The 18896-nt window shown below is 36.8% G+C and overlaps 1 protein-coding gene across 1 annotated transcript in view; it reads left to right on the forward strand.

Annotated features, from left to right (window-relative positions):
• Positions 1-18896, forward strand: part of LOC126765597 (nitric oxide synthase) — an 86466-nt gene that overhangs the window by 23440 nt on the left and 44130 nt on the right. The window contains exons 3-5 of the mRNA XM_050483206.1: positions 8450-8594; positions 11985-12089; positions 12658-12722. Coding sequence (XP_050339163.1) covers positions 8450-8594; positions 11985-12089; positions 12658-12722 — 315 coding nt within the window. The remainder of the gene's footprint in view (positions 1-8449; positions 8595-11984; positions 12090-12657; positions 12723-18896) is intronic.

Here is an 18896-nt window from a genome sequence, read left to right on the forward strand (position 1 = left end):
GTTTAAAATCAAAAAAACTTCGATTAAATATGTGATCCGTTTCGAATGATTTTTACCAATTGCTACCACTAATCCAAAGAAATAGGTTTGAAACGTGTTGATAACATCAATGCCTCCCACGGCGCACACACCTACGAATTACCACAGATTGGATTATTTGCAAATTGTCGCAATTGCGGAGCACACTTGGATGCTAACCGCACTTAATGATAGATAACAGGAAGTTTTTTTAAATAACAGTAAAGATTTGAACTTTTTTGGAGGGTGGAGTCATGTGTAGAAGTTCACGCAAGTGAGGAACGTTCTCTGATCGCCATTCACTTCGGAGTTTCCAGAAACGATTCTTTTACACATGGCTCAAGCAGCTCACAACTTCCGGTCTTTAACCAAGTATCCTCTGGGTAGCCTAAGAACATCCGTTCGAAGGCGAGCTAAAGTGAGAAGGTGAAATATCCCTACATAGGGTTGTGCGCTGGGTTTGGGAACCGCCACGTAAAAAACACCCCCCAATGAAAAGACAAAACAGCCTCGGATGAGAGACCCCTCTTTTGATGACGACCATGGCAAACATAATAAGGACTACGAATTGAGAACATGCACCTGGAATGTTCGGACCCTCAATTGGGAAGGTGCCGCTGCCCAGCTGGTTAATGTCCTCGCGAAAATAAAGGCCGACATCACAGACAGAGACGAGTAGGTCCTTGTGACATTTACTACAGTGGCCAAATAAAGGAGCGCAAGTTTGGTGTTGGATTCGTGGAGGGAGAGAGACTCAGTCGTCGAGTACTATCATTCACTCCGGTGAATGAACGTCTAGCCACAATCCGCATCAAAGCGAGGTTCTTCAACATATTGCTGATTTGCGCCCACGCCCCGACGGAAGAGAAGGACGATGTGACCAAAGATGCCTTCTATGAGTGCTTGGAGAGCGCTTATGAGAGCTGCCCCCGCCTCGATGTCGAAATCGTGCTTGGCGACTTTAACGCCAGGGTGGCCAAAGAAGGTATATTTGGCACTACGGTCGGTAAATTCAGCCTCCACGACGAAACATCCCCAAATGGGTTGAGGCTGATTGACTTCGCCGGGGCCCGAAATATGGTTATCTGTGTTACTAGATTCCAGCACAAGAAGATACATCAAGCTACCTGGCTGACTCCGGTTTGAAAAGCCACCAACCAGATCGATCATGTTATGATCGACGGAAGACATGTTTCCAGTGTTCTATATGTGCGAACGCTCCGAGGTCCTAACATCGACTCGGACCACTATCTTGTTGCAGCCAAGATTCGCGTCCGCTCTGTGCAGCAAAAAAAGCACGTCAACAAACACAAGGAAGGTTTGACGTTGACAAGCTGCAATCACAACAAACAGCCGAACGATTTGCTACTCGGCTCTCTGAGAGCACTCGTCAACAACTCGGTATAAGGGAACTGTGGGGCGGCATTTCAAACTCCTTACGTACAGCTGCAACCGAAACCATTGGTTTTCGGAAAGTGCAAAAGAACAGCTGGTACGACGAGGAGTGCCGTGTCGCAGTGGAGAGAAAACAGACTGCCTACCTCGCAACGTTACGATCGTTCCACAACACGTGCGGGATGGGATAGATACCGAAAGTTGAAGAGGGAAGCGAGACGCATCTGCAGACAGAAAAAGAGAGGCCGAAATACGTGAGTACAAGAAGCTTGATAAGCTGGCCGACAGGGGTAATGCTCGAAAATTCTAGGAACAAATGTGGCGGCTTACAGAAGGTTTCAAAACCGGAGCATATTCTTGTAGAACCCCCAAAGGTGATCTAGACACTGATGCCCAGAACATACTTAAATTATGGAGGGAACACTTCTCCAGCCTGCTGAATGGCAGTGAACGCACAACGCCAGGAGAAGGCGAACCCGATTCCCCAATCGATGACGATGGAGCAGACGTTCCATTACCTGACCATGAAGAAGTTCGAATAGCAATTAACCGCCTGAAGAACAACAAAGCGGCGGGAGCCGATGGATTACCGGCCGAGCTATTCAAACACGGCGGCGAAGAACTGATAAGGAGCATGCATCAGCTTCTTTGTAAAATATGGTCGGACGAAAGCACGCCCAACGATACGAATTTAAGTGTGCTCTGCCCAATCCATAAAAAGGAGACCCCACAATCTGCGCCAAATACCGTGGGATAAGCCTCCTTAACATCGCATATAAGGTTCTATCGAGCGTATTGTGTGAAAGATTAAAGCCCACCGTCAACAAACTGAATGGACCTTATCAGTGTGGCTTTAGACCTGGCAAATCAACAACCGACCAGATATTCACCATGGGCCAAATCTTGGAAAAGACCCGTGAAAGGAGAATCGACACACACCACATCTTCGTCGATTTCAAAGCTGCATTCGACAGCACGAAAAGGAGCTGCCTTTATGCCGCGATGTCTGAATTTGGTATCCCCGCAAAACTAATACGGCTGTGTAAACTGACGTTGAGGAACACGAAAAGCTCCGTCAGGATCGGGAAGGACCTCTCCGAGCCGTTCGATACCAAACGAGGTTTCAGACAAGGCGACTCCCTATCGTGCGACTTATTCAACCTGCTTCTGGAGAAAATTGTTAGAGCTGCAGAACTAAATAGAGAAGGTACCATCTTCTATAAGAGTGTACAGCTGCTGGCGTATGCCGATGATATTAATATCTGCTTTCTCTGGGCTGGACAAGGAAGCACAAAAAAAGGTCTGGCAGTGAACGAGGGCAAGACGAAATATCCTGTCATCAAACAAACAGTCGTCGCACTCGCGACTGGGCTCTCACGTCGCTGTTGACAGTCATAACTTTGAAGTTGTAGATAATTTCGTCTATCTTGGAACCAGTATTAACACCACCAACAATGTCAGCCTTGAAATCCAACGCAGAATTGCTCTTGCCAACAGGTGCTACTTGGACTGAGCAGGCAATTGAAAAGTAAAGTCCTCTCTGGACGAACAAAAGCCAAACTCTATAAGTCGCTCATAATTCCCGTCTTGCTATATGGTGCAGAGGCTTGGACGATGACAGCAACCGATGAGTCGACGTTACGAGTTTTCGAGAGAAAGGTTCTGGGAAAGATTTATGGTCCTTTGCGCATTGGCCACGGTGAATATCGCTTCCGATGGAACGATGAGCTGTACGAGATATACGACGACATTGACAAAGTTCAGCGATTTAAAAGACAGCGCCAACGCTGGCTAGGTGATGTTGTCCGGATGGACGAAAACACTCCAGCTCTGAAAGTATTCGACGCAGTACCCGCCGGGGGAAGCAGAGGAAGAGAAAGGCTTCCAGATTTAAACTGCCTTCAAAAGCGAACCGGTATATTAAATTCAAATTCAAACAAAAAAAAAAGAACTGCTAACTGTTCCATTCAGGATTTTTACACCAATAATTTCTCTACGATTCGTAAGTTTAGGTAGATTTATAAGTTTTAAACGACTAGTATATGGAGGAAGACTTAGCTTGGAATGCGTAAGGCGAAAAGTAAAAATTGTTTTTGTACCGACTCTTTAATTTATCCGAATGGATTTGGTAACTAGGGTTCCATACAACAAAACCATATTCTAATATACATAGGTCTAACCAAAGTTGTAAAAAGTGTTTTAGTAACATACAGATCTCAAAATTCTTTTGACTAACGCTTAACAAAACTGAGAAGACAATGGTATCAATATGAAAGCTAAAATTAAGCTTAGGGTCCATAGTATCTCCCAAATCGACAAAGTTAAAAACTTGCTCTAGTAAATAGTTTGTTATTACATAAGGGAATTGGAACTCAGATCTACACGTCGAAGACCCTATAAGGTGCCATACAAACTGATTGAGTCCTTGTACTGAAAACTTTTAATTTGACAAGATATCTTCACGAAATTTGGCTTAGATTATTATCCAAGACATCGCTACAATCTCCAAACATATTGATCAGATCACACAACTATACCATATAGCTGCCATTTAAACCGATCGATCTAAATCAAGCAGAATATCTATTTATATGTTCTTCATTCTTTTATGACCCGTGTCTGTAATAATTTATACTAATCTACAGTTGCGCAAAAAAACAGAGTCAAAGAATATACATATATATATGTATATTTATCACATTACTTATTACTGTACATATGTATGTACGTTATCCGAAATTTGTTATTTCAAAATTTTTAGATACTTAGCCTTAGGTACATGTATCTTTGCAATCGTTGAGTTTAACTTGATGCTACATATAAAATGTGTTCCAAAGTAAACAGGACCTTTTGAATCTAGCGCCCCTTGGCATTAGAATCTGCCATCTTTATCGATTGTTCAGTTAGAATTTCATGACATTTCATTGATTGGAAGTGAAGTTATTGCGTTTTAAGTGTTAGTATGTTTGTGTTATCGGTGACTATTTTGAATAAAATAAATTGATTTTGCTGAAAAACCATTTGTTCTGTCTTTTTTTAAAGTCCTGTTTACTTTAGAACAAACCTTGTAGGCGTATCTACAAAATTAAGCTTAAGCGTAATGACATTGGTATGATGTTAGGGCGTAACCGAATTGAATTAAACTTCCAATAGTCGATGGAATCAAGAATAAATTATAATCAAATTTGGTATCTTCTACACTTATATTGAAGACCATAAACTTAGACTTTGTTTTATTGCTATATTTTGGTTCGCAACAACTAAAATTATCTTCAAATGGGATATGTGTTCAATGTGATATTAACTCGACCGCAGAGGCTAAGTATAAAATATTGAGATGATGTGGAGACGTTAATCAAAAGATCGGACTTCATTATATTAAGGACAGGGGGTTAGATGAAGGCATTGGCCAATTCATTCCTAATTCATTGCTAAACCATATAATTTCTAAGAAAACTTATCCATTTAGTTTCATTAAAATATCGCAAATTTTGACCAATCTGAAAAAAGAAAATCATTTTATAGCGTATATTGGAGACAAAGAGGTTGTATTAATTTTGAAATTGCTCTGGTATACTCAAATACATATTTCAAAGCAGTTTATATATACGCACTGACCGACATATTTAGCATAAAACTATTTAGAATAACGAAAATCATTTTATTTGTTGCAGGTGTTAGGCAATTGATTGAATCTATTTTTGCCAGTACTACCTACAATTGATATTCTAGATACTAATGAAGCATACTGCTGGAATGGGGTCTAAGTCAAGTTTAGAAGGACTAAGTACGAGCCCAACCGAACATTTTTACTCTTGCAACTTGCAAGAATCAAAGCCAGGGAATTATTTTACGGAGTAAAACCAATCATTTAAAGTAAAGTCAGCCATATTTTCAAAAATCTTTATATATAGGGACTAGGTCAAGTTTTTGCTCAAATTTATCTATTTTAGGTACAAAGATACACTGTTTTGAGTAAAAAACACTCTCTTATTTTCATTGACAATTATCCCTTAATTTCAGTTAAGTATTCACACATTGACCGAGGACGTAGGAGCATAAACAGTTTTTATTGGATTTAAACAATTTTTGGTAATAGGGTTGCACACACTAAGAACATTATTCGTGCAAAGTTTTATCCCGTTATATATTGTTACTTGATTTGTGTACTGGAAACTGGACGAATCAAGTGGAATTTAAAATTTTGCTATATGGAAAGTAGGCGTGGTTTTTGTCCGATTTCGTTTTCCACAATGTAACATAAGAACGTAAGAAGAATGCCGTGTAATAAGTTTTTTATCGAAATCAGTTGGTCGGGTCCCGAGAATAGAATTTCACCAAAAAATGGGGGGTGCGACGCCTATTGTTAAATTTTCATACCGGCTCCTATAACGGTCCCTCATACCCTCTCGGTGGTAAAATTTTAAATTTGTCTGTGGAGTATTTAGTTGTTGATTTATGGTGCTTTTTGTAGTTTTTAACAGTAGCGTTATATGGGGAGTAAGCGAGGTTATCCTCCGATTTCATCCTGTACATACTGTCAGTTCTTGTAAAATACGTACTCAGCAAATTTGGTTGTTGTAGCTGGAGTGGTTTAGGAGATATGTACATTAAACTTGTTAGAGGGCGGGGCCGCGCCGACTTTTCAAACTTCTACTGCGATACTTTGTACCAAATTACAACTTCATATCTTAGTTTAGTGCCAAATTATGGCACTTTATATGTTTTTTGTTATTGGCAATTTGTGGGGGTGGCAGTGATCCGATTGGAACGTGGCATTCTTTTTATATTTCTATGTCATTCTGTGAAAATGAGTTAAGTCCGACAATAAACACGTCTGTTTCCCACACACCACAATTTTGAATTCCACTTGATTCTTTTACTTTCTAGTACAAAAATAGAGAAACAATTAATATAATAGAATTAAATTTTGCACGAAAAATGCCTTTAGTGTATGGCACTTTATGACAAAAATTTTTTTAAATCCAACAAAAACTGTTCAGGACCCTAGGCACCGAATATGTGGGCCCCACTACCTACAGTTGACTTTTGATCGAAAATATCGGTCAATGTGTGATATATATAACTGGAATTAAGGGATAATCCCTCTCTTATAATGGTATGTCTGCATGTCAAAAATGGGCTGAATTGGACCAATACTTCCTTAGTCCCCATATATTTAATATAAAGCTTTCGAACTTCCGGGTGACTTTGTACTGCATATATCGCCCAATATGTGAGTTCTCCCAATGAAAATAAGAGAGTGTGTTTTTCATTAACAGTGTATCTTTGTGCATACAGTACATATGTAAATTTGAGCGAAAACTTTGCCTAGCCCCTAAATAACTAATATTAGGATTTACGAACATCCGGCTGACTTTTTCTATTATTTCTCTAGTTTTGATTTTTTTAAGATCCAAGAGTATAAAATATTCGGTTGCACCCGAACATAGATCTTCTTTACTTGGTTTTGTATTAAGGAACCTACATGCCAAGTTTTATCGGGATATCTCAATTTTTACTCAAATTACAGCCGCAACTACCGCATTCGCCTGATTTACCCTCGTGTAACTTCTGGCTATTCAGCAAATTCACATGACCACTCCGAGAACACCGCATCACGACAGGAGAATTTTTCCAAGTGCTATGATGATTGGAAAATTCGTGTGCATAAGCGTATTGCAGCGAATTTCTAATTTATACTTCGTGTGTTTTTCGAATCGGTATTTTTTTTTTGTAAATGGGTAGTACTGTTGGTGACATCTAAATTATTGTAAATAATAACAATTAGTATTTGAGATAAGTGTCGTTTTGTGAGGGTCTAAAAGTGAATTTTTCGATTTTTACTATGTCTGAATTTATTGAACAAAGAAGTGCGATAATGCACCATCTCATACTGCATTGGTTATTTTTGATCATTTCGCCACATTTTCAACTAATATCGTGCCGCAACCACGCATTCGCTTGATTTACCTTCGTAACCTTCTTGGGCGTAAAATTTAGGGTCTATGGCTTATTTATTGATTTATCGTCCTTTTAATAGTTTTTAAATCTACCATTATATAGGAAGGGAGCGGGATATGACCGACTTCATCTATTTTCACAGTGTCGGTAAGAGTTTTTATAATATTTGCGCTAGGCGAATTTGGTTGTTACAGCTTAAATAGGTTGGGAGATAAGTACATTAAAGCTATTAGGGGGCGAGGCTTAGACCACTTTTTCAAACTTTTTAACACATAGATGCCTATTACTACGGCGATCTTCTGTGCCAAATTACAGTTGTAACTATATCCTAATTTAGTGCTAAGTTATAGCATACTATAGGGTATCGTTTAATGGTGCTTTGTGGGCGTGGCAGCGGACCAAAGAAGGTGAATTTTTTCCATTTCATTTCCTTCAAAGTAATCCCCTCCCGCTGCAATACACTTATGCCAACGAATTTTCCAGTCATCATAGCACTTGGAAAAATTCTCAGAGCCTTTTTCGATTCAGCTTTTTTATCCTCAATTGAGTCAAAATGGTGTCTTCAGAGTGGTCATGTGAATTTGCTGAATCCAAACATAGTAAAAATCGAAGAATTAACTTTTAGAGCCTCATAAAACGACGCGTACATCAAATACTAATGAATATCTTGACGTGACATTTAGCATAGATATCTTTATCAGTACTACCAACCTACAGAAAAAAAATTTGCCTATTCGAAAAACAAGCGAAGTATAATTCAATGTGATGACAGTAGTATATACCAAGCTTCATAGCGATATCTCAACTTTTACTCCAGTTACAGTTTGCACGGACAGACAGTCACTAAGATTTCAACTCGTTTTATCATCTTGATCATTTATATATAATAGCCCTATATCTATCTTGACTAGTTTTAGGTGATACAAACAACCGTTAGGTTAACAAAACTATTAAGTATACTCTGTAGCAACATGTTGCAAGAACGGAAGTATTTATAGTATATAGTATACCATTTCGAATTGCAGTTATCAGTGCATATGGATACATATTTCGGATTTTCTTCCATTTACAGGGCTGTGAAATTTACATCGAAATTATTTGGTCGCGCCTTGTCAAAACGTATTAAGGCGACTGTTTTGTATGCAACCGAAACTGGAAAGTCCGAGCAATATGCAAAGCAGTTATGTGAATTATTGGGACACGCATTCAATGCACAGGTGAGTGATAAGTGAGAGGTAGAATATACTATATATTGTGGATGATTCTACTATAACACAGTAAAAATTACAAATAATTTAACATAGGTTTTTATATATTTATACCTTGAACAGGGTATATTAAGTTTGTCACGAAGTTTGTAACACCCAGAAGGAAGCGTCGGAGACCATATAAAGTATATATCGTCACCTGAAATGCATAATAACGTATCATAACATTATATATAATTTAGTTTGCTATATTCAATGAAATAAAAAATAAAACTGCTAGTAAATTCTTAATTTTTACTTTTCGAATGAATTCTATCATAAAAAACTTAGTGCAACAAGCAGACTAAATATAAAGAACAAAACGAATTGACGCCATAACACCCAGAAGGAAGGGTCGGAGACCCTATAAAGTATATATATATAAATGATCAGTATGTCGAGCTGAGTCGATTTAGCCATGTCCGTCTGTCTGTCTCAGTTTTTAAGATATCGTTTCGAAATTTTGCAAACGTCATTTTGTCTTCAAGAATCTGCCCATTTGTCGGAACTGCCGATATCGGACTACTATAACATATAGCTGCCATACAAACTGAATGATCGGAATCAAGTTCTTGTATAGAAAACTTTCACATTTCACAATGTATTTTCACAAAAGTTAGCACAGGTTATTTTCTAAAGCAACAATGTAATTTCCGAAGAAATTGTTCAGATCGGTTAACTATAGCATATAGCTGCCATACAAACTGAACAATCGGAATCAATTTCTTGCATGGGAAACTTCCTCATTTGACGATATATCTTCACGAAATTTGGTATGGGGTATTGGTTATAGAAATAATGTAATATCAGAAGAAATTATTCAGATCGGTTAACTATAGCATATAGCTGCCATACAAACCGAACGATCGGAATCAAGGGCTTGTATGGAAAACTTTCGCATTTAACGTGGTATCTTCACGAAATTTGGCATGGATTACTGCTTAAGGTAACAATATAATCTCCAAAAAAATTTTTCAGAACTAATTATTATAGCATATAGCTTCAATACAAACTGAACACATATGTAGTTACTAACAGAAGGGTATTTAGCTTCGGTGCAACCGAAGTTAACGTTTTTTCTTGTTTTATTTATTATAGATGCTATTGCTTTAAAAAAATGATTCGTTAAGTAAAATAAAACTTTAATTCAATTCATATTGTATGGAATATACTTCCCGCAAATATATGCAACCTAGAGTGCATTAAACCACCATTAAACTCAGCATGTTCACAATACCTTTAATGAGTATGAGAAGTAGCCCTGAGTTATTTTTGAAGGTCCTTCATCTTTCTTGGTCTTAACATTATATTTAGGCATAATACGTATTGGTGACAACATTTGATGCTTGCATACATAAGTATGTATAAACATAGTACGTATTACGAAAAATAATTCGATAGTTAACGTCATGCACTAAAATACGGTGAAGCATGATGGTATATTTTTGGTAATTTAGTCTAAGTATTGAAATCAGTATTCGAAATTAATTAGTGACAACGAAATAATTAAGCAAATTTTATAATATATATTTTATACAATCCGGTATCTTGCGAAAACCGAAATGTTATGTGGCTCACATTTAGATTTATAATATCGGACTATAAAATTGTGTTTTATTAAAGCTAAGTTCTTCTGAAAGCTATTTAATTATGGCAGATTTATATGTAATATGACGTTGAGCAAGATCAAAAGCTCCATCAGGATCGGGAAGGACCTCTCTGAGTCGTTAGATACCAAACGAGGTTTCAGACAAGGCGACTCCCTATCGTGCGACTTCTTCAATCTGCTTCTAGAGAAAATAGTTCGAGCTGCAGAACTTAATCGAGCAGGTTCAATCTTTTATAAGAGTGTACAGCTGCTGGCGTATGCCGATTATATTGATATCATCGGCCTCAACACCCGCACGGTTAGTTCTGATTTATTCAGACTGGACAAGGAAGCAAAGCAAATGGGTCTGGCAGTAAACGAGGGCAGGACGAAAAATCTGCAGTCATCAAACAAACAGTCGTCGCACTCGTGACTTGGCTCTCACATCACTGTCAAAAACGTACGATGTGTTTAACGTGGGTAACTGCTGACGACAGCAGAACAATGCGTTGATCAACGCCCTGAGAATGCTAAGCATTTTCAGTACCAATTACCAGTGTGGAATGCACACTAACCACCTTAGTCGAGTTCGAGGCCCATCTAAAACCTCTGCCGTGCTTTGGGTCCGGCACCCGGTCGCAATGCAACTCCACATTCAACTGACAAAGTCAGTTTTTCCCGCATTTGGGTTTTAACTACAACCACCACGATAGTCCCCGAAGGGTATGAGCACGTTGGAGTAAACTCCAAGGGCTCCTGCTCCCCGTGGTACCAGAATTAAGTCTGCGGTCAGACCTCGTAGCTGAAGGTACTACCAGTTGAGCTTCCATACGGCTCTGGATACAAGTAAATAACATACACACACCACTCATACAAAATCTAACCCTAATTCCCAGCTAACCGCCTTCGCCGCTTAAACAATTCAAGCGCAAACGACCCTAACTGTTCGGTATTCCGACTAGTGGAGATCACACCACTAACATCTAATCGTCCATCAGTCCAACTAATCCCCATACCACCCAGATCCCTAATGTCCGATTACATCGGGCATTCTGCAATTAAATGAGACCAATTTTTTACCCCCGCCCCAAAAAAACACCCCGACCTATCCAATAGCAAAAATGCATTCAGAGACCAATGCCCCGTAAGCAGAAAACCCAGACAAAGACAAAATCTGAAGTCAAGGTTATTCTCAACGAACCCAGCGTCCCGAATGTACTCGTACGTCACTCGGCCTATCATCTAGAAGCTCCTCTTGCTCCCTAAATATCCCTCCCTCTGCACATCATCGTCGGAAGTCCAATCATTCCGCAGCAATGCGTCACTGTTGACAGAGTCCGTTGTGTTTTTACGTGAATACCTGTCTTCGTAGACCTAAATCTACGGTGCTTTCTATTGCTAGAAGCACGTAGTTCAATGCAATGCGTTGATCAGCGCCCCAAAGCATAAGTGCATGCACCTGCACTTACACTCTGGTTCCAATTGGTAGGGTGGGACTCCCTAGCCACCTTGGTCGGGTTCGAGGCCGACCTAAAACCTCTCGCGCGCTGTTATTAACTCGGCTATAATCGCGTAAGCGGTGTCTACGCCAATAAAGAAGAAGAAGAATATGTTTTGTAATCAACTATTGAAGTTTGTTTTATGTATTTTAATAAAAGGAAATATAAGAAATTCGTAAATTTTAAATCGTTGCAAGACTTTGATAACCATTATTAATTTGACTCAATATATGTAATCACCGTATCACATGCAATTCTCGTCCTTCGTTTCAGATTTATTGCATGTCAGATTACGACATATCTTCCATAGAACATGAGGCTTTACTGATTGTAGTGGCATCTACGTTCGGTAATGGTGATCCGCCAGAAAACGGAGAGGTGAGTGAATGCTTTCACAAGGAAACCAAATAAATAATATGGAAAGAAATAGAACTCAAATCAAATATTCGTAATCGTTTAGAAAATAGCTTAGTTTGTATATCGGAATTTTAATTTATATTAATGAATATACATATGTGCTTACTAAACAATTTAATCGTATTGTTGGTTGAATCGACGTAAGTTACTCTTGCATGATCGCATAACAATAACGAAACAAAAAAATAATAATTCAACAACCAAATTTAAATATTTTACATTTTAGTATCGAAATTTCGTATCTGATGACATAAATAATTAACGTTGCTTGTACAAGAGTGCCGCAGGGCGTATACGCAATCACGCAAACCTGTACATTGTGGCTAATGAGCCTTCAAAGAGTGCTAAGAACAGCAATTGTTTATATGCTCAGTGAAATAATATCATACTTTCATTTATTCCATGAGTCTATACCTACACATTGCTGTGTGTTGTTTCATTACGTGTTCGTTCTTAGAACCTAATTTTCTTTTATTTGCAATTTTCTCTGATTTGGTTTGGTGCTTTTGTTTTAATTTCATGATTGCAGCTGTTCTCTCAGGAATTGTATGCGATGCGGGTGCAGGAAGGCAGTGGCAACGGACAAGACTCCAGGTGAGTTCCTTTTGAGAAATAATGCATGGTAAAATTAAATTGCTAGCGATAGCGAGACTTATGAACTGAATTTTAGTTGTATTGAAATTGAAAACCATGTGTATTTAACGCATTTAACTAAGAAATGTTACTCTCCGGATAATTTCATTTTATGATTGCTGTATTATTGATTTTTTCCCTATACCTTTTTAATATTTCATTACTTTGTATGCGTTGTAGTAATGTCTTGTGTGCTTTGCATATTAAATTGTAATGTTAAAGGTAAATATTAGGGTACATAAATTTGGGTGCTCTGCAAGCTCAATTTTGTGTTTTCGCCCTTTTCACTTCTTTCGATATTCAGTAAATAATAAATGGTTGCGCTATAAAAATGAAAGATTATGTAGCTTTATTGTTTTTCAATAGTTACCGTTCGAAAAAATCCAATTTTGCAACAGGTAGGCCATCAAAAATAAAAATCATAAAAATATTTACAGTAAGCAGAGTAAGTATTATGCAAAATGTATAAGCCTTGCTTTACCGCTACCTTTAATATGTATAACAATGTGAAATCGAAGCAATAATAATTTTTTTCATTGAGTTATAAAATTCATAAGAAATAAAAAATTTTCCCAAAAATAGTCAAATTTCAACCGTTAATATCTTTTAAACGGTTGGGTTTACGAAAAAATCATAAGAGACCATATTTTAGAGCATTCAATTTCCTACAAAACCTAATTAACAAGATATTTTTTCAAGTAGTTGAAAGCGAGATATAAATTTTTCTATCTGATAATAAAAAAAAAATAGAAAACCGTTAGGCGGAGGACCTTCCCGTTACAATTAAAAACTCATATTTGGAGAGGCTTTCTTAGAGGTGTCTAGGAACCTATTTTTGCGAGTACCAATTGAAAAACAAAAATTTTTTTTAATCACCCTAATGTACATACTATGTATGAGCGTTCTTTCGAAGTATTCACACATTTCTGCCTGATTTGCTTGCATGAGAGGTATTAATTATACAAACGAACACTTAAACTGCTAGGCAATTTTTGGACTGAGAAATACTGCGTGACACCATACCACAAAACGCACAAATATGACTCCGAAATGTGAAAACATCCATTTATATCACATACTCACAGTATTAGTGCCGCAAAATGTTTACAATGGCGGACTTGTGTTAAACTACTAAAAACTTATATTTGTACAGACAAGCAGTTTTTGTATACCCTATAGTTCCTTTTTGCTAAAAAAAAAAATGTGACAATGAAATCAACTTTACACCATACTCATATACAAACATACATTATTGTTACTATATTATGATAAAGCTTTATGCTGTGTAAATAAAATTCCAAATATTATTTCAGTCATTCATCAAAAAGGACAAATTCGAAGTCCACAAAACTCGTTGCTTTGTGTATTTTTCATTGGTTTGTGACATGGAGAAGCAGGCGATTGTAAGCTCACTCGGTAAATTTTAATTTTGTAAACATTCAGAATGCAATGATATTTTCAACATGTTGTTCCCAGGTATATCGATTGACCTCTTCTTATAATCGTCCGAATGAATTTTGTTGATAATTTGATATTTTTGATCGCAACAGCTTATTTTCGGAGTCCCTTGGGTTCTTCTGAATCTTCTGTGCTCTTGCCCGTAAACTTAATAATTTTTACTTGTCTGAAAGAATCTAAGTCTAGTGAAAACACCCATTTCTTATAAGTGGATAATTGGCTACAAAATTTTGATATCTTTCCATAGAACATTATTTACCGAATACAAACTTTCTAAATGGACACGGACAAAATACAAGTATATAAGATTCGGGCCAAGCGGAGGATTTTCAATTTTTTGTTACAATACCACGACCAAAGTTAGAATCAGTTATATGCAAATATATTTATATATATAAATATCAAGAGTGTTTATATTTTGAAAACGGAAAATGTTTGATGCGTGCAGATATACATATTTATATAAATACATACAATATGTAAAGGGCCTTTTTAAAGACATGTGGGTTTAAAAAAGAAATAAAACCCAAACAATTTATACGTAATGTTATGTTCAGGAATTTAGCTTTATTGTAAATATAAATTATGTTTAAAAATTATTTCGAGCATGTGACCGCCGGGGATGGCTCGAACAAATTTCACCTAATATCCTAATTTTTTTCCTATTTTATGCAGCAGTTGGGTCTGTATGTCAACGACGACGCGTCGATTATTATTTTCTAAAGCAACAATTGTATCGAGCTTATCAGCGTAGAGAAGCGTCCTCACAAAAAATAAAACAGCGGTGCCAAATCGAACGATCTGAAAGTCACGCCACAGATGCACGACGCGAGAAAATGCGCTCACTTAAAGTTTTCATAAATCAATTGAATTTTTCCTAAGCTGTATGGCATGTAGCGCCCTTTTGTTGGAACGAAAGGTCGTTCACTTAAACGTTCTTTAATTCAAGCAGGAAAATGTCATTAAACCTGTCTCTATAGCGTCCCCCATTGACTGTAAACTTATGGACGTCTTAATTTTTGAAATCGATCAATGATCATTATTCCCAATTCGATTATTTTTTTAGTAACAATTCACCAAAAGTGAGCTTCATCGCTGAAACACTTTTTCTTGCAAAATAATTGGGAACGGATCTTCTTCTATATACTGCTCCAAAACAGCAATATTGTCTTCGGTACATACTGTACCTCTCTGTATTGCTTCATTGAAAACTACATTCCAAAAAAACACCCGATATTTACCGTTACTAACAATCCCACCTATCATCATCAAAAAGGCTTACAATTGACTACATAGTAACCAAGTTACTCGTATAACCAAAGTCAAATTTTGTTTCCATATGGTGATTTTTATTATGTATCGCTTTTTACCTGCTCCACTTAATATTTTTGTATTTTAGGTGACGATAGTCACAATATATGTACAACATGCTTTCTTTGAAGTCTGAAGCACTTAAGTGCTCTGTATACACAAGTAAATATATCCTTATTATTATACACTTACTCCACCACAAAACCATTTGAGGAGAAAGCTATGAGCAATGATTTAGCAAGTACGAGGAAGTGGGAAACGTGCAGAAATTATAATATGTGAATGTTAAAGCAAAACATTTTCAAGTAGTTTACTTTGTATATTTTAAATGTTAAAGTCACACTCTAACAAATATAATTCTTTTCTGTGCTGTTACATTGTACACATGTTACCAACAGTAGTTAAACGTTCAATCGACTGCGCTTGTGAATACATTTACGAGTTTAAATCGAAACGTGGTTGCTTTTTGGCCTACGCTAACTTTTCAATGAATCACGCAAGCATATATACATATGTTTTTTGGTGAATGGGTAAAGACGTACAAATGCACTTTACTATGCGCACATATCTTGTTGAAAAGCGAAAAGAAGCCAATACAGAACAACACCTGTAGGTTATTCCAAATCCGCTCGATAAAGAATTATATGAAATATTACATATGTACATAATATTTATATATTTTGAATCAGAACGATTATCATATTGAATTCATACTGATTACTTTTGAAAAGCACCGTAACAAAACAGACAAATATGTAAAAAATGCTTTAAAACTATGTATAAGTATATCATAAATACTTATGAGCAATTGCTCAATAACGAATAATGGTAGTTTAAGAGGATTACACAATATATTAAAATCATTACAACTATCCTTAACACATTTGTATTTTTATACTCTCGCAACAAAGTTGCTAAGGAGAGTATTATAGTTTTGTTCACATAACGGTTGTTTGTAAGTCCTAAAACTAAAAGAGTCAGATATACGGTTATATATACCAAAGTGATCAGGGTGACGAGTAGAGTTGAAATCCGGATGTCTGTCTGTCCGTCCGTCCGTCCGTGCAAGCAGAAACTTGAGTAAAAAGTGAGATATCGTCATGAAACTTGGCACACGTATTTATTGTCTCCATAAGAAGGTTAAGTTCGAAGATGGGCAAAATCGGCCCACTGCAACGCCCACAAAATGGCGGAAACCGAAAACCTATAAAGTGCCATAAAAGCCATAAAAAAGATGTTAAAGTGAAATTTGGCACAAAGGATCGCATTAGGGAGGGGCATATTTTGATGTAATTTTTTTGGAAAAGTGGGCATGGCCCCGCCCCCTACTAAGTTTTTTGTACATATCTCGGAAACTACTATAGCTATGTCAACCAAATTCTATAGAGTCATTTCTTTCAGGTATTTCCATATACAGTTCAAAAATGGAAGAAATCGGATTTTAACCACGCCAACCTCCCATACAAAGGTTATGTGGAAAATCACTAAAAGTGCGTTAACCAACTAACAAAAAACGTTAGAAACACTAAATTTTACGGGAGAAATGGAAGAAGGAAGCTGCACCCAGGCTTTTTTTAAAAATTGAAAATGGGCGTGGCGTCGCCCACTTATGGACCAAAAACCATATCTCGAGAACTACTCCACCGATTTCAATGAAATTCGGATAATATTTTCTAATATTTGCTTAACACCCTGATGACATGTACGAAATATGGGTGAAATCGGTTCACAACCACGCCTTCTTCCAATATAACGCTATTTTTAATTCCATCTGATGCCTTTTCTGTATAATACGAGTATATACATACATTAGGAACCAATGATGATAGCGGAATAAAACTTTACAAAAATACGGTATTTGAAAAATATGTAAATGACTGATAATGAAATCTTGATTATCACTTTATTGTGCGAGAGTATAAAATGTTCGGTGACACCCGAACTTATAGCCCTTCCTTACTTGTTTTGATTACAAATTGAGTTATACCTAAAAGATGTGGCCTGAGAGCTTATTTCATAAAAATAAAATCCGAACAAATATTTTTTGGCATCATTCCTTTACAGCCCACTATTATTTTAATTTGAGCTATATTACTTATTCTAGACGTTGTAAACTTTTATTGCATTATTTGGACCAACCGAAATCAATAATCTATAAACTAATTATTCTCTATTGTTAAATTTGATAATACCAAATGCGTGCAATCTTAATCTGGTTTAATAATAGAAAAAGATACTGATACTGTTGAGTTTTGGTGGCCAAAACCAACAATTTCTCTTATACCAAACATTTTATCACGCAAAGAAAACTATTTCTAACTAATTTTAGTTTAATGAAAGCAAGAAATATATAAACCGCGAAATTACTGATTTTCCGCACATTTCGTTTCCTTACATTTAAGTCATGACTCATCGATTTAACGCTCTACTGTACACTACACCTTGTTTACAAGGTTATATACTCGTACTATGTGTATTATCTCAATACCCCCTAAGTAGATGTTTGAATGAACTCATGCGGAAGTGGCAAAATGCTCAGCGTTCGAGCGCATTATTCTGAATGGCTGTCAGGAGCTCTTACTAATCTATTTTTTTTTCAATAATTACAACTACAAGAGTAATTGCGAGTATAAATGGGTGGGCTGTAAAATTAGGTCGAAGACCTTTTCCATTGAGGGCAGAAGGTGGTCAGAGTGGCAGCAGTAAATCTAACGCAGTATACGAGGTTTGTATAAAAAGTATCGCGAATTTCAAGTTTCGAAGGCTATGTATGTGTATTCGATTTTCGATTGTTTTGGTGATGTTGGTATTCATATGTACATATGTCTTATTTATGCTGATAAGGCCGACTATTTTGAATGTTAAGTTGATTTTTAACAGCTGTTTTGGACTAGTTTTGGTTCGCCTTAGATTTTTGTTTATTTCAAAAAATGGATTAAAGAATCTTAATAAAATTCTTTGTTAAACACAAATTTAAGTACGCACACACATACCGAATTTTAACATTGTCATATGATGAAGTTACCTAGTACAACAGCAACGTTTATCAATGGTACAAAATGTTCTTGGAGGGTCGAGAAGATCTGAACGACAAAGAGCGTGACGGACGCCCGAACTCGTCAAGAAAAGACGAAAACAAGGGCGTCTTGCATCATGAGTGCTTGTCAAAAGGTCAAATGATAACGCCCATACTCATTCATTTTTGCTCGTGCGAGAATATTTGGCTAAAAACAATACATTAATGGTGCCGCAGCCACCGTATTCCCTAGACCTTGAAGAAATAAAAAGTTCGCCACACTTATTGAACTAACTTTGTATTCTTTCAATGCTACACATTCTCTTAGTATTTACCTTTTATTTTCTGCT

This window comes from Bactrocera neohumeralis, unplaced genomic scaffold (genome assembly GCF_024586455.1).
Source record: "Bactrocera neohumeralis isolate Rockhampton unplaced genomic scaffold, APGP_CSIRO_Bneo_wtdbg2-racon-allhic-juicebox.fasta_v2 cluster10, whole genome shotgun sequence".
NCBI lineage: Eukaryota > Metazoa > Arthropoda > Insecta > Diptera > Tephritidae > Bactrocera > Bactrocera neohumeralis.